Source organism: Ambystoma mexicanum, chromosome 5q, assembly GCF_040938575.1.
Source record: "Ambystoma mexicanum isolate Mex_15411 chromosome 5q, UKY_AmexF1_1, whole genome shotgun sequence".
In the NCBI taxonomy this organism is placed as follows: Eukaryota; Metazoa; Chordata; class Amphibia; order Caudata; family Ambystomatidae; genus Ambystoma; species Ambystoma mexicanum.
Window position 1 is genome coordinate 884128676 of NC_090933.1, and position 24725 is coordinate 884153400.

Genomic DNA, 24725 nt, shown 5'->3' on the forward strand with positions numbered 1-24725 from the left:
TCCCAGGAGATGATCCACCCCAACATGCAATCTCCCATGAGATGATCTGCCCCAACATGCAATCTCCCATGAGATGATCCACCCCAACATGCATTTCCCATGAGATGATCCACCCCAACATGCATTTCCCATGAGATGATCCACCCAAACATGCAATCTCCCATGAGATGATCCACCCCAACATGCATTTCCCATGAGATGATCCACCCCAACATGCATTTCCCATGAGATGATCCACCCCAACATGCAATCTCCCATGAGATGATCCGCCCCAACATGCAATCTCCCATGAGATGATCCACCCCAACATGCAATCTCCCATGAGATGATCCACCCCAACATGCATTTCCCATGAGATGATCCACCCCAACATGCATTTCCCATGAGATGATCCACCCCAATATGCATTTCCCATAGATGATCCACCCCAACATGCAATCTCCCATGAGATGATCTGCCCCAACATGCAATCTCCCATGAGATGATCTGCCCCAACATGCAATCTCCCATGAGATGATCCACCCCAACATGCATTTCCCATGAGATGATCCACCCCAACATGCATTTCCCATGAGATGATCTGCCCCAACATGCAATTTCCCATGAGATGATCCACCCCAACATGCATTTCCCATGAGATGATCTGCCCCAACATGCAATCTCCCATGAGATGATCCACCCCAACATGCGATCTCCCATGAGATGATCCGCCCCAACATGCATTTCCCATGAGATGATCCGCCCCAACATGCATTTCCCATGAGATGATCCACCCCAACATGCGATCTCCGATGAGATGATCCACCCCAACATGCAATCTCCCATGAGATGATCTGCCCCAACATGCAATCTCCCATGAGATGATCCACCCCAACATGCATTTCCCATGAGATGATCCACCCCAACATGCAATCTGCCATGAGATGATCCACCCCAACATGCAATTTTCCATGAGATGATCTGCCCCAACATGCATTTCCCATGAGATGATCCACCCCAACATGCAATCTCCCATGAGATGATCCACCCCAACATGTGATCTCCCATGAGATGATCCACCCCAACATGCGATCTCCCATGAGATGATCCACCCCAACATGCAATCTCCCATGAGATGATCCACCCCAACATGCATTTCCCATGAGATGATTTGCCCCAACATGCAATCTCCCATGAGATGATCCACCCCAACATGCATTTCCCATGAGATGATCTGCCCCAACATGCAATCTCCCATGAGATGATCCACCCCAACATGCAATCTCCCATGAGATGATCCACTCCAACATGCATTTCCCATGAGATGATCCACCCCAACATGCATTTCCCATGAGATGATCTGCCCCAACATGCAATCTCCCATGAGATGATCCACCCCAACATGCAATCTTCCATGAGATGATCCACCCCAACATGCAATCTCCCATGAGATGATCCACCCCAACATGCAATCTCCCATGAGATTATCCACCCCAACATGCATTTCCCATGAGATGATCCACCCCAACATGCATTTCCCATGAGATGATCTGCCCCAACATGCAACCTCCCATGAGATGATCCACCCCAACATGCAATCTCCCATGAGATGATCCACCCCAACATGCATTTCCCATGAGATGATCCACCCCAACATGCATTTCCCATGAGATGATCTGCCCCAACATGCAATCTCCCATGAGATGATCCACCCCAACCTGCAATCTCCCATGAGATGATCCACCCCAACATGCATTTCCCATGAGATGATCCACCCCAACATGCATTTCCCATGAGATGATCTGCCCCAACATGCAGTCTCCCATGAGATGATAATGATACACCCCAACATGCAATCTCCCATGAGATGATCCACCCGAACATGCATTTCCCATGAGATGATCCACCCCAACATGCATTTCCCATGAGATGATCTGCCCCAACATGCAATCTCCCATGAGATGATCCACCCCAACCTGCAATCTCCCATGAGATGATCCGCCCCAACATGCATTTCCCATGAGATGATCCACCCCAACATGCATTTCCCATGAGATGATCCACCCCACCATGCATTTCCCATGAGATGATCCGCCCCAACATGCATTTCCCATGAGATGATCCACCCCAACATGCGATCTCCCATGAGATGATCCGCCCCAACATGCATTTCCCATGAGATGATCCACCCCACCATGCATTTCCCATGAGATGATCCGCCCGAACATGCATTTCCCATGAGATGATCCACCCCAACATGCGATCTCCCATGAGATCATCCACCCCAACATGCATTTCCCATGAGATGATCCACCCCAACATGCATTTCCCATGAGATGATCCACCCCACCATGTATTTCCCATGAGATGATCCACCCCAACATGCATTTTCCCATGAGATGATCTGCCCCAACATGCATTTCCCATGAGATGATCCACCCCAACATGCATTTACCATGAGATGATCCACCCCAACATGCATTTCCCATGAGATGATCCACCCCACCATGCAATCTCCCATGAGATGATCCGCCCCAACATGCAATCTCCCATGAGATGATCCACCCCAACATGCATTTCCCATGAGATGATCCACCCCAACATGCATTTCCCATGAGATGATCCGCCCCAACATGCAATCTCCCATGAGATGATCCACCCCAACATGCAATCTCCCATGAGATGATCCACCCCAACATGCATTTCCCATGAGATGATCCACCCCAACATGCATTTCCCATGAGATGATCCGCCCCAACATGCAATCTCCCATGAGATGATCCACCCCAACATGCATTTCCCATGAGATGATCCACCCCAACATGCATTTCCCATGAGATGATCTGCCACAACATGCAATCTCCCATGAGATGATCCACCCCAACATGCAATCTCCCATGAGATGATCCACCCCAACATGCATTTCCCATGAGATGATCCACCCCAACATGCATTTCTCATGAGATGATCTGCCCCAACATGCGATCTCCCATGAGATGATCCACCCCAACATGCAATCTCCCATGAGATGATCCACCCCAACATGCATTTCCCATGAGATGATCCACCCCAACATGCATTTCCCATGAGATGATCCGCCCCAACATGCAATCTCCCATGAGATGATCCACCCCAACATGCAATCTCCCATGAGATGATCCACCCCAACATGCATTTCCCATGAGATGATCCACCCCAACATGCATTTCCCATGAGATGATCCGCCCCAACATGCAATCTCCCATGAGATGATCCACCCCAACATGCATTTCCCATGAGATGATCCACCCCAACATGCATTTCCCATGAGATGATCTGCCACAACATGCAATCTCCCATGAGATGATCCACCCCAACATGCAATCTCCCATGAGATGATCCACCCCAACATGCATTTCCCATGAGATGATCCACCCCAACATGCATTTCTCATGAGATGATCTGCCCCAACATGCGATCTCCCATGAGATGATCCACCCCAACATGCGATCTCCCATGAGATGATCCACCCCAACATGCAATCTCCCATGAGATGATCCACCCCAACATGCAATCTCCCATGAGATGATCCACCCCAACATGCATTTCCCATGAGATGATCCACCCCAACATGCATTTCCCATGAGATGATCCGCCCCAACATGCAATCTCCCATGAGATGATCCACCCCAACATGCAATCTCCCATGAGATGATCCACCCCAACATGCATTTCCCATGAGATGATCCAACCCAACATGCATTTCCCATGAGATGATCCGCCCCAACATGCAATCTCCCATGAGATGATCCACCCCAACATGCACTCTCCCATGAGATGATCGACCCCAACATGCATTTCCCATGAGATGATCCACCCCAACATGCATTTCCCATGAGATGATCTGCCCCAACATGCAATCTCCCATGAGATGATCTGCCCCAACATGCAATCTCCCATGAGATGATCCACCCCAACATGCAATCTCCCATGAGATGATCCACCCCAACATGCATTTCCCATGAGATGATCCACCCCAACATGCAATCTCCCATGAGATGATCCACCCCAACATGCATTTCCCATGAGATGATCTGCCCCAACATGCAATCTCCCATGAGATGATCCGCCCCAACATGCATTTCCCATGAGATGATCCGCCCCAACATGCATTTCCCATGAGATGATCCACCCCAACATGCATTTCCCATGAGATGATCCACCCCACCATGCATTTCCCATGAGATGATCCGCCCCAACATGCATTTCCCATGAGATGATCCACCCCAACATGCGATCTCCCATGAGATGATCCGCCCCAACATGAATTTCCCATGAGATGATCCACCCCACCATGCATTTCCCATGAGATGATCCGCCCCAACATGCATTTCCCATGAGATGATCCACCCCAACATGCATTTCCCATGAGATGATCTGCCCCAACATGAAATCTCCCATGAGATGATCCGCCCCAACATGCAATCTCCCATGAGATGATCCACCCCAACATGCAAACTCCCATGAGATGATCTGCCCCAACATGCAATCTCCCATGAAATGATCCACCCCAACATGCATTTCCCACGAGATGATCCACCCCAACATGCGATCTCCCATGAGATGATCCACCCCAACATGCAATCTCCCATGAGATGATCCACCCCAACATGCATTTCCCATGAGATGATCCACCCCAACATGCATTTCCCATGAGATGGTCCGCCCCAACATGCAATCTCCCATGAGATGATCCACCCCAACATGCAATCTCCCATGAGATGATCCACCCCAACATGTATTTCCCATGAGATGGTCCACCCCAACATGCATTTCCGATGAGATGATCCGCCCCAACATACAATCTCCCATGAGGTGATCCACCCCACATGCAATCTCCCATGAGATGATCCACCCCAACATGCAATCTCCCATGAGATGATCTGCCCCAACATGCAATCTCCCATGAGATGATCCACCCCAACATGCATTTCCCATGAGATGATCCACCCCAACATGCAATCTCCCATGAGATGATCCACCCCAACATGCAATCTCCCATGAGATGATCCGTCCCACCATAGCGATGCTTCAAAAAGTCAACCTTTCAAAGAATAACAGCCACTATGATTGATTGGCCTGCTGACACAGTACTAAATCACAACTCGTAGCAGCTGCCTAATGAGGGGTCCCTCAAATAGACGCTTGACTTAGTGCACAGACACGTGGGGTAGGGGAGAAAGACATGACACAGGGCAGATTTGAGTCCTTGTTATGCTGTATATAAACCCTGTGAGTAGGGGCACTTTGATACTGTTTTGAAAGTGTTTGAATAAATCCCAGATTGCATGGAGGATTTACACCTTCGGGAAAAAGCTCTGGAGTTCACATTAGATTTGAAGGCGGTAAGAAGTCAAGTTTGAAACGAGAAAATAATGTAGTTAGAGAGTGGAGGAAAATTCAAATATAGACAGCAGCAGCAATGACAGCAGTGGATGCAGTCACAACTGCTGTACTGTCTCCAGTGGGCCACACTGTTGTCATGAAGTTGAGAGGCTGGTCATGGGTGGAGATGCACTCCCGCTGCACACATTTCAGATAATCAAGCTTTGGTGGTTGCACTTTACAGCTTTTCATTTGGTTTAACCTTTTCAGTTTGGGCTATTTGGTGTCACAAGCGACACCTATAAACTGTAACTACTGCATTGAAGTACAGCTAGGTGGGAATGGGATATGAGGAGGGACACACAGCTTGTAGGTGTTGTCTGGTTATTACCCATCCATAAGATGGCCATAACAATGCTAATCCCTATGCCCATTCCCACCCAGTACCTGCCACTTCCTGCCCAAAAGACCTCCTCAGGGAAACTCTTTGAGCTCAATTTAATCAAGCTTTTCCATATAACTATGCACTCAATGTGCTTGTCAATGTTTTTCCAAAGCAGCCTTCTGAGAGCTAATGGCTTAATTGAAGTTGTAAACCCACTACTGGTGAAATAAAAATAATATCTAAACCAGGTCTGCCTTTATCCACCCGATTTATAAGCCCTCTGCGTGTCCTTCACTCTTAAAAACACGCATTGGCAAAGCCAACAGTTTTAGCATGGTTTTAAGTACTAGGCAGTTACCAGGCACTGCTATTAGATTCCCAGGATCTCGGACCATTTTTCACCTTTTTAATACCACTGCGGCTGTGTCTTGCAAGTGTATTTTCCATACCTACACAAAAGCACAAACTGTTGGCATTGCCAATGCTTGTTTTAATAGAACCATCAATGAAATGGTCCAAGGCAAGGGGCCCTTTGTACAGAGGACACCTTTCATGTAACATTTTAAACTTACTTTTCGAGATGGCCTCTTCTGAATGAGCTTGTAAACTTGCTCCCAATAATCTACACAAAACAAACTAAGGGGGCAAACCAAGGTGCATGAAGAACCCAGCTTTATTTATATACTCGGGCTGGTAGACGTCCCCAGACTTTCTCAATGAATTCCTGAGAGTTCAGGAGTTATAAACTAAACACATTACATCGTCATATTCATAAAAAAAGCAATTTTTAAAGCTGCCATTGGCTATTAAGATAAGGTCACATACATTGTTATATACATTTCATCTTTCAAGTGGATAATCACTACCTTTGAATATGGCCAGGGTCCCTTCTACTATGCCGGACGTCATGTACCGCACATCACCAGACTGTGCTCTGATTGGTTGCCACCACAATAAGCTGACACTGTTAAAATACTGGTGCCTGTTACTGTTCTGGCCTTGGGTGTTACACGTATCCACAACAGTCCAATTAACTTTGTTGGGAAAGGAGAGATAGAAACGTTGCCTTGGCCAAAGAACTATCAAACCCGCTCCCATCTCATCTCACACCAGGCCCCAATATCACAGATGGTTTGCTCAACCTTGGACAGTTTGTTCTGTACTCCCCTTGACACATACTGTTGCTTGGAGGTGTTTGATCTAATTGGGTCATTATGTATGTAGCTTATACATTTTAGTGTGAGGCCAGTGTATGAGACCCTTTGCTGTCAATGTATTCAACCAGTTAATGTGTCATTGGTATGTGCGTTGATCTGCCGTCACCATTGGGGGCGCTGTGGCTATATCTTGCTAGTGTGTTATTTGCAAAGTTACTATGTGCACCTGGGGATGAAAACGTGTATATTTCTGTCTGCTAGCAACAAGACTAATTCAATTGTTGCTTATCTAAGCTGGAAGCATGGAGAAAGCATGTTTGTGCAGTTTCAGCTATCCTCCCTTTTCTCTCAGCCTTGTCACTTTCAGTTGTCTGGACACCATCATGAACCAACAAAAATCCCTATTAAGCTATTTAAATTACAATGCTGTGCTTTATAATCATGTGCTGTGTGGGTGCTTGCCAAGGGAAAACATTGTGCTTTTCTTGTCATTTATGTTCTCTCTCTGTGTATTCAGCAACCTAACCCTCCCTATAATGTGGCACCTAGTTCCCTGCAGTCTAACAAACAACCTCTATCCTGCGTGTGTATCATTCTACATAACGGCAGCAAGCACAAAGTGGCACCTTATTCTAGTTTTCTTATTCTAGCCACTTTTGAACACACCATTTTTCTTAAACATATTGACAGATATTCTGTATGTTTTTTCTTGCGTGAAAGGTTGTTTCCCAAGCACTTCACCACTTGAGTAAGGTGTCATGAGGATAGGCCTTGTGTCACTAGCTTTTTTGCGCCACACTCACTATCCCATTCCTGCAAAAAGTGAACGTGTATAATTTCAGTGGCACATCCATACATTTGATGCAAATCTCCTTCTCATCCCATACTCGAAACATAGACAGTGCAGAGGCAGATGAGTCTCGGCGATCAGTACTCAGCTGTGGAATATCCTTCCATTAGATGCCATACACGCCCAATCACACAAGCCAACGACCCACCTATTCGAACCTCCCCCTGCCTGACTCTCTATACTGGTAGAGTTCCTATTACATTTTACCATTGTCTCTTTCTCTACTCCTCCTTTGCTATGCCACTGCTACTGCATCGCCTGTTTAACAGTCGTTCTACTCAGCGCTCTTCACGTCGCTGCACTCCTTCTCCACTCCATTGCAGCTGGGTCAGCTATATCATCACTTGCTTGTAGCACTCCTCACCGTCCACACATTGCTGCCAGCACCAAGAGTCAAATACATTCACAGTGCATGCTAAATGATGAAACCTTGGAGCCAATATGTTTGCAAGACCATATTCCTGAATTTGAAAAAGAAATCTGACAACAGCTGAAAGATAGTAAACATGGTGCCTATGGAAATTCAAATTGTGAATGAAATGTATCTCCAGCTTTGGACATGGGAAGTTTCCACCAATTCTGGAACTGCTGAAGACTCCAACCTGATACCCCTATGATATCAATGGAGTATTATGGAATACTAAACTCCAAAATTATGTTCCGCTTTGCTATTCGGCGGTAATAACATGATCATGTCCCCCCCAAATAATGAGCTAATATAGACGTGTTGATTGTAGGGCAACAGTGAAATGCATACCCTATCAGAGATGCAGTCACTATGGGAACCAACCACCACATACATGTAAGTGGCAGACAAGGGTGCAAATGTGTCTTTATTGGAAATATGCATCATTCATTTAGGAACCAGAACAGAATGCTCTGACATGAATGATATCATTTAAATAGTGCTGCAAGGCTTGGATTAATAAAATAATTGATTAGAGCCAGAGAGTCAATTAAGATTGTTTGTAGGCAAATTGCATGTCAAATTAAAAATCATTTGGTAAAGCAATACATCCAATAAACTGTAGGTATAATCAGCAGACTGCACACAGGTAGGGCTACGACTGTAACTGTAGTGTAGCGTTACACGCTTGGCGGGACACATTAGTATATGTTCGTTTGTCTGTAATTTCCTAGGTTAGGACTGAGAGGAATTTCCCACAAGTTCTCTGATATGTAAGAACCAGTCATGAGGCCGACAGCAAGAAATATAATATTGTTATCGTGTTGAAATTCCATTCAAGCGTGATCACGAGCTACAACTTGAGGTTGGTTAAACACACAATACACACAATACACAATAACAACATATTGTGTACTGTGCAGCAGTATATCAACTATGCACGAGGCAATGTTCCGATAACAGCCTTAGATTCTATTTTCTTAGGCTTTTACTTTATATTGTGTCGCCCATGCACTTGAATGTATACAAATGTGTATATGGCTGTTGTCTTGTTAGTTGTCAACATGAGGCAGTTAATGTAGGTAGCAAATTCATCTTTAATGAGAAGGAATTTCACTAGTAGTAAATTGCAGCGTGATTTTTGAGTCTGTTCCGTCTGTGACTGGCTTCATATCCCTAGAATTGTGATGAAAGTTAGCAAATACTTTTGGGGATCCATTCTTCTACCATGTGACTATATAGCCTGAAATCTAATTCTAGAATTGGGTAAGAAATTAGATTAACAGCCCTGGCAAATGCAACAAAGATAGCAACCACCATTAATACAGCTGAGTCACCTCCTGCACCTAAGTAAATAACTATTTGAGCTGTGATACGTTGCTGACACACTACTGACACGCTGCTGATATGCTGCTGACACGCTGCTGATATGCTGCTGACACGCTGCTGACACAGTGCTGATATATGCTGCTGATACGCTGCTGACACGCTGCTGATATGCTGCTGACACGCTGCTGACACAGTGCTGATATATGTTGCTGATACGCTGCCGACACGCTGCTGTGTGCTCTGATGGTGGCAACCTACTTAGATTAGTTATGCTTCATACCCCATGTGTGAACATATAAGCTTTGTATTCAGCATTTACATTTCACATACCTTCTAGGGGATGTCTGTTTTATGTGGGCGAGGTAACCTGGATGACGTCATAAGTCGGTCTACGTTGTGTAGTGGAATGACTATAGTGGAATGACAATGTTGTTTGATCAGTAATGGTGGGCTAAGATTAGTATGAATAAGAACTGTCCTACGTGTACAATAAATGGGATTCTTTTCACAGCACAACTGCCTTACACAATTCTTGGTGTGGCTGCTCTTAAATATTGTTTGTGTCCTTTAGTCCAAGCGAGCGACTGCGACACTGGCTCCAACTCTGAGTTGTCCTACTTCACACAGAGCTCAGACTTCTCCATCACACCGCAGGGCGTCATCAGTTCCAGCCAGTGCCTCAACTATGAGCGCATCAACCATGTCTATGAATTTGTGGTGATCGCCGTGGACAAAGGGTTCCCGCCGCGCACCGGCACTGCTTCCGTGCGCATCCGCATGACGAACGTGAACGACGAGGCACCCGTGTTTTCCCAGACCACGTAAGAATTGTTTTTAGAGCTCTTGAGCGTTTCCTCTTTTCATGGTGGTGCATTTGTTGGGATTGGGTGTCGCAAGGGTGCTCTGCGTGCTTGCATATGATGCTGCCGCATAAAGACTGTGGATGAAATAGGGGGTGGCAGAGGTGGTGTCTGTCACAATATCTTGCAGGAATTTTGGTTGTGAAAGGCCGTCGTATAGCTCAGTTTGATGAGTGTTTCTGCAATTTTCTTAGTCCTGCACTTCCAATCCAGGTCAAGTCAACCTTTGATCCTTTCTGGTTCCTTAAAATTAGTACGATTGTGTTGGGTTTGTGACAGCACCTATTTTTCAAGTGTCGCTCTGTGCTATGTGTTCTATAAATTGTTATTATCATTTTATGGCTGGGAAGGTCAGGCGTGCAAGGCAATATCAAACGCAATTGATGGTTTGTTTTGGTATTTCATATAGCGCTAACTTGTGGCCTTCCGGCTGCTTGCTAGCAACGTCAGACACTGTCATGCTGCAAAGTTTTTAAAAAGAACAGATTCCGACAGGCAGAGTAAACTTAGCGAGCATGACAGCACCACGGGCTGTCTGCTGGTGCCCCAGGCCATGAGTTCCCTAGAAGGCGCTAGGCCCTGAGAAGCCTCAAAGACCCTGAAGGAGCTCATATTCATTCCTCCAATAGGCAGGATATCTGAGCAGTCCCGAGGTCACTCTCAAGTGAGGGTGGGCTTCAGTTTGTGAGTCACCTACTGAGTATTTGTTTTTGAAGCACCCAATTAACCTGCCGGTTTCCCTTTGAGGGTCTAGTCCAGGGTTGTCCAACTCCAGGCATCGTGGGCTGGAAACCTGACGGGTTTTCAGGACATAACTCATTAATAACTCATTAATATTCATTAGTAAAAATGTGCATGCATACATTTAGAATCATTGTATGCAAGTCTATGTGATGAATATTAATGAGGGGTATCCTTAAAACCTGCCATGGATCTGGCCCTCAAGGCCTAGAGTTGGACAAACCCTCTGCTTGTGCCACTTCTTCCTCAACGCCTTGCGTTCGCACCTCCTGCTGGTTTTTCGTAGGTTTGTAGTCTGCTGTCAGCACATATCTCAATCTACACTTCCTTAGTTACTATCATCTAGGCCAGCCTTGGTTATGGGAAGGTGACAAATACAAGCAGAAATCACGTTGAAATACAAGCGGAAACCACATTGGAAATTGTTTTTGGAAAGTCATACCTGCCTTTACCATAGAAAAAAGATAAGGTTTGTTGTGCACCAATGACAATCCGTGAACTAAATATCAGATCATGAAGTAATAGTATCTACTGCTATGCGTGTTGCAAGGCCCTTGTCCGAAGCAACTTTATCCACACGATTCAGTTGACGACCAACGTCAGGACCAAGAAAGCTACGGATACTTTAGAGTTCCTTTCTTATTTAATTGAGGAACCATTTTAAGTCTTCAGCATTGTTTTTATAGAGGTTTACAGCCAATCGGCCACTTTGTGTCCACCACATTGTTTCCGTGTCACTCTGTTTCCACTGCATTAGGTACAGAACGTTCCTTGCGGAGGATGCGGGCCCCAACACCCTGGTGGCTACAGTGCATGCAAAGGACCCCGATGGTGACAGCGTGTCCTACCTGATCGCTGCAGGCAACGAGGAGGGCAACTTTGAACTGGACAGTCAAAAAGGTAGGATGAAGTAGAGATGCTAACTCTACTTGAGTTCCCAACACTCAAAAACTTGAGGAGAACCATCTCTGGTTCCGGAAGCACCTCAAGACCTTCCTCTTTTCTTCTGCCTTTGCTCCCCCTCTCCCCTGCTGATCTGTTCTCTCTTGGCACTGTGCAGCTGGCCACCCTCTGTCCTCCAGGCCCAGGTACCTGCTCACCCTGCCACCCTCCCACACTGCCTCCGGGCCACCCCTTGCACTGGGGTCTGTATCTGTACCCACACAGCCCCCCCTTTTTCTTCCTGCACTTATCAGACCTACCCTGTCTGCTGCCTTAAACCTATCATTAGCTAATTGCTGGCTGCACTACCACTGTTTGTTGCCTTTATTATTTATTTATTGTTATTTATCTGTTTCTCCTCTGCTTCGCACTTTCCACTTCTCCCCCCTTTCATGCACTTTTCCCCTACCCCTCTCCCATGCACTTGCGCGTTATCAATGTCACTGGGCCTAGTAAGGTCGATGTTTTGTTCTCCCCTGTTCCCTTCCCTTACCTTGTCGCGCTCTGAAACATGTGTACGAGCGCAATAGAAATAAAATATCAATATCAATATCAATAACATCCTCTTGCTGAGAGCCCACTTGGAGCCCACAGGAGCGTGTGAGCCTTCACACGGTGTGCGATGAATAATTCTCGCCACACGTGTACAACATCTGTGTCTATGCATTCGGGAGATGCCCGCTGTTTGCAAGTTAGATCAGGCTCATTAACAACATTTTGCAAACAATACCTCTTTGACATAAATATAGAAGTAAATGTTCGGGGTCCAGAGAGGCTGAACCACCTCGCTTCTGCAGTCTATAACCCTTGGCCAGTGTTTCTCATTATGTAGCTTGCCAGATGTTTCCTAATACAATTCCCATGATCCTTCACCACTGACAATGCCGGCTATGGAGCACTGGAGTTTATGTTCAAAAGATCTGGAGGGCCACATAACGAGTAACCATGACCTAGATGGACAGATAATTTACGAACATGTGCTTGATGCTTAAATGCAATAGGATTTGTCGCTGAAGGCTGGCATTTATTGGGCCACATTAGTCACCTGCTTTTGCTTCTTTCCTTTTCATTGTGCTGGGGTTTGTTATGACTTCACGGTTCCAAAAAGGAAATAGCTGGATGCTTTCACCACTTCATCGTCACGGAGGAAGGATAGCTCAGGGGCAACGCGCTTGTTTTGGAAGCAAGACAACACAGCACGACCCTGGTTCGAATCCCGATCCCGTGCCTCCACTAGTTGTAATTGTAATTGGTTATTTATAACGTGGTTAATACCCAGAAGTTTCTAAGCGTGGACCCGGAGCACTACAGGTACGATCCCTGGGTCCATGCTTAGGGTATTAAGCGCGTTATAAATAACCTATCATATCATGGGTGTCACCTTGCTCCAGATTGGCTGGCACAGGTAAACTGGTAACTCTCACAACCACTTCTAGGATTCAGAAAGCGGTCATTGAAGTTTCAGGTTTAGGAGCCATGTGCTCATCAACATTGAAATCTACAAGTCCCACTTGCGCCACCTCCCCCCCCCCCATTGACAGTCGGGAGCCTATTCAAGGACTGAGGTGCCACAGACCGCACTGTAGGTGTACTGTGCGTCCTCTGTCTCAAACTGGACATTCAGTACTCAATTGCAACATTTGGTAGCATCATTGCCTCCCCCCACCACCACCTAACAACCTGTGTAGCTCCCCTCCTTGCTTGGTACTCTAGTTTAGAGGGACTTCTTACTAATATAGTACATTGTTCCTGGTAGAATACGATAGGAACTAAAGTAAGTCTTTTCTTCAAGCTATAATGTGGTCATTGAAATACGTACACATAAAATACAGAAACGATGCTGATGGCAAATGAGTGATGGAAACAGACACATGTTGACATGCATGGAAGCAGTTACTGGATTTGATGGCGCCAGAATTGTTGGACATATGTTTCTAAGGCTGGCATCGGCAGCTGTTTTTCTCATCTCAGGCTGCCTCGCGCATGCCGTCTGACTCACACTGACTGTGACACACAGTCAGCAGGCGTCAAATGTTTTATTCAAAAGTAAACATTGTCTTTCACATTCTGCCTGGAAGCACCCTAGTGCTGCTGGCGTATTGCGTGTAGCTCGTAGGAATGTAATTAAGTAAATCAACCTTTTCGACCCCGCTCTTTGGGTGTGTTGGCATGTAACTATGTTACCCCAGGGTCACCCCCCATCCCCCTGTAGTCACATTCCTCACTTATATGACCTCTAGACAGAGACAGAAATATCCCAAGCCCTAACCTCTGTCACCGCCATGGTCCATCTTCTCCCAGGTCTACATGGATCGCAGAGGTCCTGGTCACTTCCTGTTTTCTTTTCTGTACAGAGAGGATGAAAGGGGCATATCTATAGTGTAATGTACTCATCATCCTTTCATCACGAGGCGCTGCGCGAGTTTCCCTCGTGAAGAATGGATGAGTGGAATGCGGTGACGAACGACGGAGCAAATGCAGTTTCAAATGTGTAACGTTCAGTTGCTGCCCGCGGTCGGTGGGGCCTGTCCACCTTTACTTAGCTTTGATTGTGAATAAATAATCTCCCAACAGTACATGCCTCTTTGCCTTACCTTAACCACTTCAAGTGGCAACGAGGATTACTTCCAGGCCCCACCGCCCCCCCCCCTTCATCACAAGCGCTTCAGGACTCTCCAGCTTCGCATTCGTGAGCGTATAGCAGGCCTTGCAGCTGTGCCAAAAGCTGTGGCTGCTCTGGTCGCCCGATCAGCTTCACTTCTTTGAGCGTGTAGCAGGCCGTGCAGCTGTATTAAAAGCTGTGGCCGCTCCGCTCCATTTGCATCCAGTTCCATTTCTAGTAACGCCGCAGCGAGCGTTTAAACCAAGTGAGTGTCTGCGCAGCCCTTCTGAGTTTTCTTTTTGTTCTTCATGTGTGTTTATTTCCGGTTGTGTACCATCCGGACACGCCTCCTTGCCTACTTCAAGTTTCTGACCGTATTTCACGGTATATAAGCACCTTTTTGCCTTCTTCAGGTTTTGTACCGTATTTCATGGTATATGAGTGCAAGTGCATTACTTTACTAGTATATGGAAAATAGGGGCAAGCAAGAAATCGTTAACAGCCCACGTGTACCACAGCGAGTCACAAGTTTTGCTGGACATATTTTAACATTTGGGATGCATGATTCACTGAATTGTATCTAAAATTTAAAGGACTGCAACTGTGCAATTTGATCATCTCATCACAGCTGTGTGGTGCATACCCTCATCTCGTCCACTATGTCTTTCAATAGTGTACCACCCCCCATGTTTTTCCTGTCTGATGTCGGTGAGCCAGCAATTCCATGGAAAAGGTGGATTAAATCATTTGAACATTACGCTGGTGTTGTATGTGGTCAGAACTGCAGCGTGGAGAAGAGGAAATCTCTTTTGATGCATTGTTTAGGCCCAGCAGGGCAGGAAAAGTTTGAAGACCTAACAGATCTACTTCCTGATGAAAGTAATGACCTAAATTAATATGAACGTTCTGTGAAGAAGATGGGCAAGCATTATGAAAGAAAATTGAGTACCATTTTGGAACGTTATAAGTTTGGGAAGAGAACTCAAGAAGAGGGCGAGAGTATAGAACAATACATCACCAATTTGAGGAAATTGGCTAAAACATGCAATTTCAATGCCCAATTGGATGTGAGATTGAGGGATACATTCATGTTGGAGTGTAGGAGTAGTAAAGTAAGAGAAAGGTTATGGGCTGAAGATGATCCCAACCTGGACACAGTTTTACGCATAGCCAAGGAAGTGGAGCACACCGAGAAATGTGTCAGAGAATTGGAAGACAGAATACAGACTACTGATATTAAACAAGATGTTTCCAAAGACAAGATGGTGACACCCACTGTGAACAAGAACAATGAGTCCATTGCTCAGGTATCAGAAAGCCTCAATAGAAGATGCAAGTCGGAGAGGAGTGGAAGGTTGCCTTGGAATGATGATAAAAGAAAAAAACTAAGCCGTAGAGTCAATAACGGTGATGGGAGGAAGAAGAGTCCGCGCAGACGAGGAGATGACTCTAGGAAGAAGAGTACAGGGAAATGTTTTAGATGTGCTAGCATGGATCATTGGGCGGATAACTCAGGATGTCCTGCTCTGAAAATTATATGTGGGAAATGCAAGGGCAAGGGACATTATGCCCGATGTTGTAGAATGCAGAATACTTCCACTAACTGGATAGGAAATGATGAGTATAGTGATGAAGATGGAGAAGAATGTGTGTTTGTCCTAACAGATGAAGAAAATGAACAAGAAATGGAAAGTCCCAAAGCCGTAGTGTGTGTTGATGGAACCAACATGCACATGATGATTGATTCAGGAGCTAAATATACCTTGATACCACAGAATCTCTGGGACAGAAAAAAACATGAGTATTTGCATGAGCCAGACATAAAACCCAGAGCTTATGGTGAAGTCAAAATAGATATCATTGGATGGTTCTGGGGAGCACTCAGATTCAAGGAAAGGAAAGCCAATGGGAAAATATACATAACAAAAAAGGGGAGAACACCCTTGTTAAGTTGGACTCACCAAAGCAAACTCAAAGTAAAATTGGATGCCGCATCGGACGAGTCTGTATATTCTATTGAAAGCGGTGCTGGGAAAATTCAAGAGATTAAAGGGATCACTAGCAGTGTTGACACGATGAAGGAAATTTTCAGGAAGGAAATTGGATGTCTGCGCGGTTTTGTTCATGAGATCAAAATGAAACCAGGATATGTTCCTGTGGCACAGAAGTTGCGCAACATCCCACTCTCTATGAGAGAAGAATTGAGAAAGGAGATCAACTTATTGGAAGATCAGAAGATCATTGAAAGAATAGATGCCAGCGAATGGGTTTCGCCATTAGTAGTGCTGAGGAAAAAATCTGGAAAATTGAGAATATGTGTGGACATGAGACAATTAAATAAAAGTGTGATCCCAGACAGACATCCACTCCCTAATATACAAGAGATTGTGTCCACCATTGGAACTTCAAAGTATTTCTCTACTCTTGATTTAACATCAGCGTACCATCAAGTTAAACTTCATAAAGAATCTAGGAAAATGACGGCATTCATTACGCCGGATGGATTATATCAATAAAGGAGACTACCCTTTGGGTTAGTATCAGCTGCTTCAGTATTTCAAAGGATCATGCACAAGCTGTTTGAAGGTGATGAAGGGATTATTTTCTTCCAAGATGACATATTAGTGCATGCCATTGACCAGAAGGTACATAATGAAAGATTACACCATGTTTACAAGAGGTTATATGAGGCAGAATGACTCTCAGTAGAGAAAAATGTAACATCAATCGCAGCGAAATTGAATATCTAGGACATACCATTTCTGCAGGAGGCATAAGGCCAAAGAAGCAATTAGCTGATGCCATAATGAACATGCCAAGACCAAAAACAAAGGAAGAGGTACGAACGTTCATTGGGATGGCGGAGTATTATTCAAAGTTTATAAGAGATTTTGCTATACATACAGTTCCACTCCGTGAACTTTTAAAGAAGAAGATATTTGAATGGAACAAGGAGTGTGAAGAGGAATTTGAAAATATCAAGTCAGAATTAAACAGAGCACCATCGTTGAAGAACTTCAAGAGTGGAAAGAAGACCATAATTATGACAGATGCGAGCAACTTGGGATTGGGGGCTGTTGTCACCCAAGAAGTTGACGGAAAAGAAGTTCTAATTGCGTTCGCGTCAAGATTGTTAAAATGTGCAGAAAGATCGTACGCTGCAATAGAGAAAGAAATATTGGCCATCAAGTGGGCGACAGAGAAGTTCAGAAATTTCACCTGGGGAGTGGAAGTGGAGATTCGCACTGACCACAAGCCATTGATACATGTCATTATGAATAAATGTTTGGACAATGTATCCAACAGGATCAAAAGATGGGTTGTACTTCTGCAGGAATACAACTGTACAGTACGATATGTACCAGGAGTGAAAAATCGTGCTGCTGACTGTCTGTCACGGCTTACCAACAATTCTGAGACAGATGATGAAAGTGAAGATAATTCATAAGTTGTTTTGAATATAGAAGCACTATCCATATCCAAAGCTGAGTGGGAAGAAGCAGAGAGACAAGATGATAATATGGGTCAGTTGAAGCAAATTATACAAAGCAACGGAAGTTTGAGGAAAGTTAAATTTGAGGACACCAGTCTCATCGAATACTGGAGAGTTGCAGATGAACTCAATGTAAGAAATGACAGAGTCATGAGAGGAGATTGAATAATTCCACCTGCGAGCCTACGACAAAGAATCATTGATTTGGGTCACGAAGGCCATCAAGGGATGGTGAAGACTAAACAGAGAATACGTGATGATTTCTGGTGGCCCGGATGTGATCTACAAATCGAGAGAGCTATCAGAGAATGTATCCTTTGTAATCAGAGTGACAGAGCATGTGTGAGTGTGAAGTACCCAATGGTTATAACAAACATTCCAGGAAAAGTATGGGATGAAGTAGGCATAGATATACTAGGACCTATTCATTGTGACGGTAAACAACAATTTTGTTTAGTAGTCATAGATCTTCTGACCAGATGGGTAGAAGTTTTAATTAAACCTAATATGAATGCAAAGTTAGTAGTAGAATTCTTGTCAGAAATATGTGCCAGAGAGGGTTTCCCAAGAAGCATATTAACGGACAATGGTGTCCAATTCAGGTTGAAAGAAATGAAGAGATTCTGTACAAGTAATTCCATTGTACACAAAACAAGCGCAATATATCATCCACAAACCAATGGGGTGGTTGAGAGATTCAACCGAGTACTCAAGGACGCCATCCGTTGGGCTTGGGCTAATAGACTTAGCTAGGAAGAAGCAGCAAAAAGAAAAATAATTGCTCACCGTTTTACTCCACATAGTACGACAGGTTTATCACCCTTTGAATTAAGTAGGGGACGCAGAGCAAATACCAAACTGTCCCCATCCTGGTTAGAAAGGGAGACAGTTGTGAGGAAAGATTTTGGAGAGGCAGTAGAGAACATTAGGGACATCCAGCTAAAGAAAAAAACAGCTCATGATGGTCAAATAAGGAAAGGAAAAAAGAATAAGGTTCCAAGAGTAGGGAGTCTAGTAAGAATTAAACTACCCCCAGTACTAAGAGATGGACCCTGCAAATGGTCCAAGCCAGTAGGTGTGATTGAGGTCTTTAAACATGCAGTGAGAGTACAAGATGGCAGAGTTTGGAATATGGAGAGGGTGTATGTGATGAAGTCATGTAATGGTGTGAGAACTGGGGAAACAGTGTACAAAGAGCAACCAAGTTGGAGTGGTAGTGGAAACATGGAGAAGAATGGTGAGCATGTGAGACCGATGTCGAATAGAAGTGCAATGTCACAAATCTCCTTGCCAAAAACAAAATCAGATTCTTCACGTGTGTCAAGAATAGGAAGGATAATTCCGCAAGCCAGACCACATGAAAGATATTGTCTAAGGATGCAGAAGACACAGAAGAAATATTATCAGACAGTGTTCTACAAACAGCAAGAGACTAAGGAGGGGAGATGTGTAATGTACTCATCATCCTTTCATCACGAGGCGCTGCGCGAGTTTCCCTCGTGAAGAAAGGATGAATGGAATGCGGTGACGAACGACGGAGCGAATGCGAGTTTCAAATGTGTAACGTTCAGTTGCTGCCCGCGGTCGGTGGGGCCTGTCCACCTTTACTTAGCTTTCATTATAAATAAATAATCTCCCAACAGTACATGCCTCTTTGCCTTACCTTAACCACTTCATATAGCAAGGCTCGTGGGCGCTCCGATGATCCCTGCCCGGGTCCTATTCTTGGAACCAAAGCCTCTAAAAGCAGTCGACGTGGCACTGGGAGGACGGTATCCGGTAATATTATCCCCATATACATGCTTGCCATACATATGGTTGCCGGGAAAAGGCTGTGGTGACTTTATATATGGTGACCCTATATATGTGGTCAATGGGAGAGGGGTTGGAGGCGTATGCCCCGCTCCCCTTGAAAAAAAAGGTTTTCAATGTGATATTGTCCCTGCAAACCATGGGCATTTTTTGGCGACATTTTTGTCAGATGACATTTTTGCAGGGACATCATCACATGGAACCGGGAGGACTGGTGCTAAAGAACGTATTCATGTGGTGTGGAGCAGTCAGCAGGAGCATTCAGCAGCCTCATTGCTCCGGTAATGTCAGCACAGCGAGGCAACCTTGGGGAACGGGAGGGAAGAATAAGCATGGCGGATCAGGTAAGTTACTAGCTATTTCTCAATCACTGATCCAGACGCTCTGCGATTTGTTGTCGGGAAAATTGCAGTGCATCAGTGCAATTGCCTGTGTGCCAGGCAGCAGTCGGTAGGCTCAGGATCAGAATACGCTGCTAGGAATGCAAGGAGAGCTTGCATAGCCAATGAGGTGCCAATTAGGTCATCAGCATAAGTGACCTGCGAGCAGAAGAGCTGCTTACATTGAAGGTCTAATCGTGGTGAGGCAGGAGCCCACAGAGCCCACTCTTTGTCTTCTGTTGATCCCTCAACCAGTGCAAGAACAAGATGCAGGAACAGGGTGATGAATGGGCAGGACGCCCCCTCCTCTCGCTATGAGCACTAGAGTCCTATCCCTTACAGTAGGCTAAGATGTCGGTCTCGATCAGCAGGCCTGCCAAACACAAAGCTTGAACTACAGGAAGTCAATAAATAGTATACCTAACACTGCAGCAGAGGAGAGAACAATTGGTAATTCTTCCCAAATGACAGGCGACGGAAGGAAGGATGACTCAGACAAAGACCCAACTGCTGGAGGGCATTACATTTTGAGAGAAAAGACACAACACTCCGGCCCATGCCTAGAAGACACTGGAGTTTCCTCCTACAGACGAAAAAGAGAAACGGCTGGAGGAATAACTGAGTAGGTAAGTTACTTCAGCAGCATATTCCTAATTCAGAGAGTGAAAGGATCCCCCAAACAATGGATGGTGCCAAAGTACCTAACCCAACGATATCCAGCGAGGAGATCAGATGCTGAATCATGGGATATTGTCCACATGGATTCTCTGGTTCGGAATCTCACAAAATGAACCATCATTGGCAGATGTGGATATGGCATACTGAGGTCTTCTGGACAGAGAAGGGGGTGCTGCGCTTAAAAAGACAACTACATGGAGTGAACCGCTTAATCCCAGGAGCATTTAGAGCAGTCTTTAACAAGAGAATTGCAGGGTGTAAACCTTCTCAACGTGAAGTTGAAAATTAAGCTAATGTCAGACACGACCATGGAGGAAGGAACCACTGCTACTGCGACTGGATTTGAGGTTGCGGCAGTCCACAGAAACACAGAGATCCGAGGGTGGGGGGCAGATGTCTCACAAGCACATTCTGTTGTATATCCCCATCTCAGAGAAAAGTGGTTTAAGGAAAACCAGATGATCTGGCAAAAAACATAATTTGAGGATAGCAATTTCTCCTCTCCTCTACAAGGACAAGTGATACCTTCTCCTTAGAAGACTCTCTTTTAAGTGGAAAGGGAAGTAATAGCCCAAATCTCCATAGAAGCGCTAGGGTTAGGGTTCCATGCAATAGTCTTCATGATGCCCAAACTGGCAGGAGAATTCTGATTGGACATGGACTTGAAAAACTGAACGACTGGCTTCACAGCGTATAGTTCAAGATGGCAACTAGTCGACAGATCATTCCACTAGTTGATCAAGACAAGGTATGATGGCCATGCTTCGTCAGTTAAACTCATGTTGGCTGGTTTTAAGTGCAGAAAAAGCTTCAAAGAATTCTTGCACATGCTGATGCTATTTCTATTTTCCATGAACCTTCACAGGACTCCTCCCTCCCTGTGGCCATATTGCGACCTTTACAAATCCAGGTGCTACTTTGCCTTTCTCAGGCTTCAAAAGCAGATAGCAGAAGAGACTGTCTGTTTTACCTAACAATTGGCTTCCATTTGTGTTCATGTAAGTCGTTCGCTCTCAAAATTGTAACCATCAACATATTTTGACTTCCAAAAACATGGAATGACTTCCACAAGTAATGTTATGAGTCCCTTTTACAAAAACTGAATCACTGAATCCACCCCTGCCCAAAGGACTGGACTATCCCTGTGTGCACAGCCACAAAAGCGAAGAAGGGAGCTTCTGCCACCTCTAACGAATGCTTCAGCACTGCTGATAACCAACCATGCATCAGGGGACTAGCACCCTTGGCCAGACCTTCCCGGACACATTTTGATTTTCAGGACGGCTGTCCAGACTACAGGCTGACCCGGCAGGCATGAGAAGACACATGCTCCTTTTTCCCTTGCTGAAGACGAGGACCACCAGTAGCCCTTTCACTGGACTCTAGATTACGATATACATAGGATTCTCCTACGTGCACCACGTTTCTCGTCCTGATGAAGGCTGTTCCATCTACAGCTACCCAAAGATAGCTTCTAGGCAAACACATTGTGTGTTGAGCCAGATCACTTGTATTGTAAACACTCCACCATTGTATAGTCCCTACACCCTTGTTAATTATGTACCCCAATTACATTCTCAATACTCCGATTCTTCACCCCAAATAGGGAATACGGGGCTTGTAATTGTTGGAAATCCATACCCAAAATGTACTTTTGGGCCATGTTACTTATGTACCATGCCATGTATTGTATGCATGTTTTTTGTTGAGTATTCTATGTCTCCACAAGTGTATGTGTAACACATGCTACTTATATATTAAATAAGAAATAGAGTAGCATTCACCTCAAATTGTTTGATCTTTTTGAATATCAGGATTGAATGTTGTATTTCACTGGTTGGGCTCCCCACATGACCTTACTCAATTGTGTCCGATAAACGTTTACCTACCTGGGTAGAGTAAGGCATTAACCAGGTGCCCTTTGTTAAATAATATTAATTCTGGCCATAGTGTGGAGTGAAATAGCCCTGAATGCTATAATGAAAGGCCGGAATCAGTATGAGGGCTCCTCATAATGAAAGGCCCACTGTGACTCCACATGGAAATAAGGCCCTGCAATGCTAAACAAAAAGGAGCAAAGTTAGGCATCAACGCCTGGAGAAGCCTGAAAATGTTCTTTGCCACACACCAGGGAAAAACCTCAGGAAACATTTTCAAAAGGTCTGGAAAAACGGTGACCATATGGGCCGAAACAGCTGCATCCTGCATGTAAATGAAATGACCAGATTGTGTGCAAGTTTGCACTGTAGAATGGAGTTTTGTACTTTGGCCAAAATCATTGCCTGCAAAATCAGTTTTTCCCTCCGTTTGTATTAAGGACATGCTCTTCAAAATCTGTGCAGGAATGAAAGAAAGGAGCTACAAGTTTGTTCATCATGAGCCTATCACGAAAAGACATAGTAATTTGCAGAATCTACCTGGAGATTTTGAACTGCCACAGAATGAAAGGTTTCACGACTTCAGTAATATGGCAATGGTTTTTTACATTAACACTTTAAGTTTTCACATGCACAGCTAAAGTCTGGAAATATGTACATTATGTCGCCTTTCTGTGATCACCGTTTGCAGGAAATTACTGTGCAAGGGTTTTACATACAAAAGTGTGCATTTGCTAAGGTTGGATTAAATGTAAAATACTGTTCAGCAATGGGGAGAAATGGCAAGTCTTAAGTTGCATTTTCATGGGGATGAGCTGAGGAATTCTTTGGATCCCCAAGTTTTATGACCAAAACCACTCAGGCCATCGTACAACTGGTCATTTAGCCTTTGAAGCTCAGGGCTATTCTAAACAAATACCTCCCTCTTATTGTCAGAGCCCAAAAACCAGATCCCAAAGGAGGGGGCAGAATAATGAGGGGTTTCACAAGCCATTGCACAGATTGGGAGATGTGCTGCTTATGCAATAAATTGGGCAATATTAATCGTACCCTATCCGTGTTTGAATTTATGAACAACTGTTAGTGAACTGCTTGTGGTGAGACCAAAATGAATTTTATGCCACCTTCACACCCCAAGTTATTTAGGAATATATTATGGGGCATTCTTGGTGTGACTGAGAAATATGAAAATTTGAGGGAACATGAAGAAAGTGTTAAATATTCTGGACACCGAGTGCTAGATGTTTCATGAATACAGTTGGGGAGTAAAGGAGGAAACACCATAACTTTTCCATAGAATAACCTTCACACTTCTAGGTCAGATCATTTGATTCACAAAAAAATGTAGTGTCTAAATATGCTGGCATATGTGGAGTAATAGAAAGAAAAAGGGCATGTGTCATAATGTGAGATTTCCATGTGCAAAGTCAGGATCCAACTCCCTGTCCCAGTTAGATGATTGATGGGGTATCCTCCCCTGGCTTCTCAAGTCATTCCCCCTTTTGGGAACCCCTAAACATTGCCCTATCAATTTTGTGAGGAAGATGACTCAGCAGTGACGTCATTTGCCGTATATATAGGTTACTCCACCTCAAATGAGGATTTTCCTTCCAAATTTTGAGGTGACCAGCTGCCAAAATTTGAACCATCTTTGCAGAGAGAGAGGCCTAGGTCTTGCAGTGAAGCCGGGAGCTGGTGTAAGCTGACTTGGGAATTTTTGGTAGACAGAGAGAATCCTTGACTGACCCCAGGAAGTGAGGCCCTGATGCTTTGTGGCGCTCCAGGCAGCTCTCTTGTATAAGTATAGACATCCCCAGCAATAGATTAAACAAGCCATATCTTCTTTATCTGTTTGTGAAATTCAGACATT

At 44.8% G+C, this 24725-nt stretch overlaps 1 protein-coding gene across 1 annotated transcript in view; it reads left to right on the top strand.

Annotated features, from left to right (window-relative positions):
• LOC138497739 (neural-cadherin-like) overlaps window positions 1–24725 on the top strand; it is a 609504-nt gene that overhangs the window by 292044 nt on the left and 292735 nt on the right. The window contains exons 6-7 of the mRNA XM_069621376.1: window positions 10042–10291; window positions 11829–11971. Of these exons, the coding sequence (XP_069477477.1) occupies window positions 10042–10291; window positions 11829–11971 (393 nt within the window). The remainder of the gene's footprint in view (window positions 1–10041; window positions 10292–11828; window positions 11972–24725) is intronic.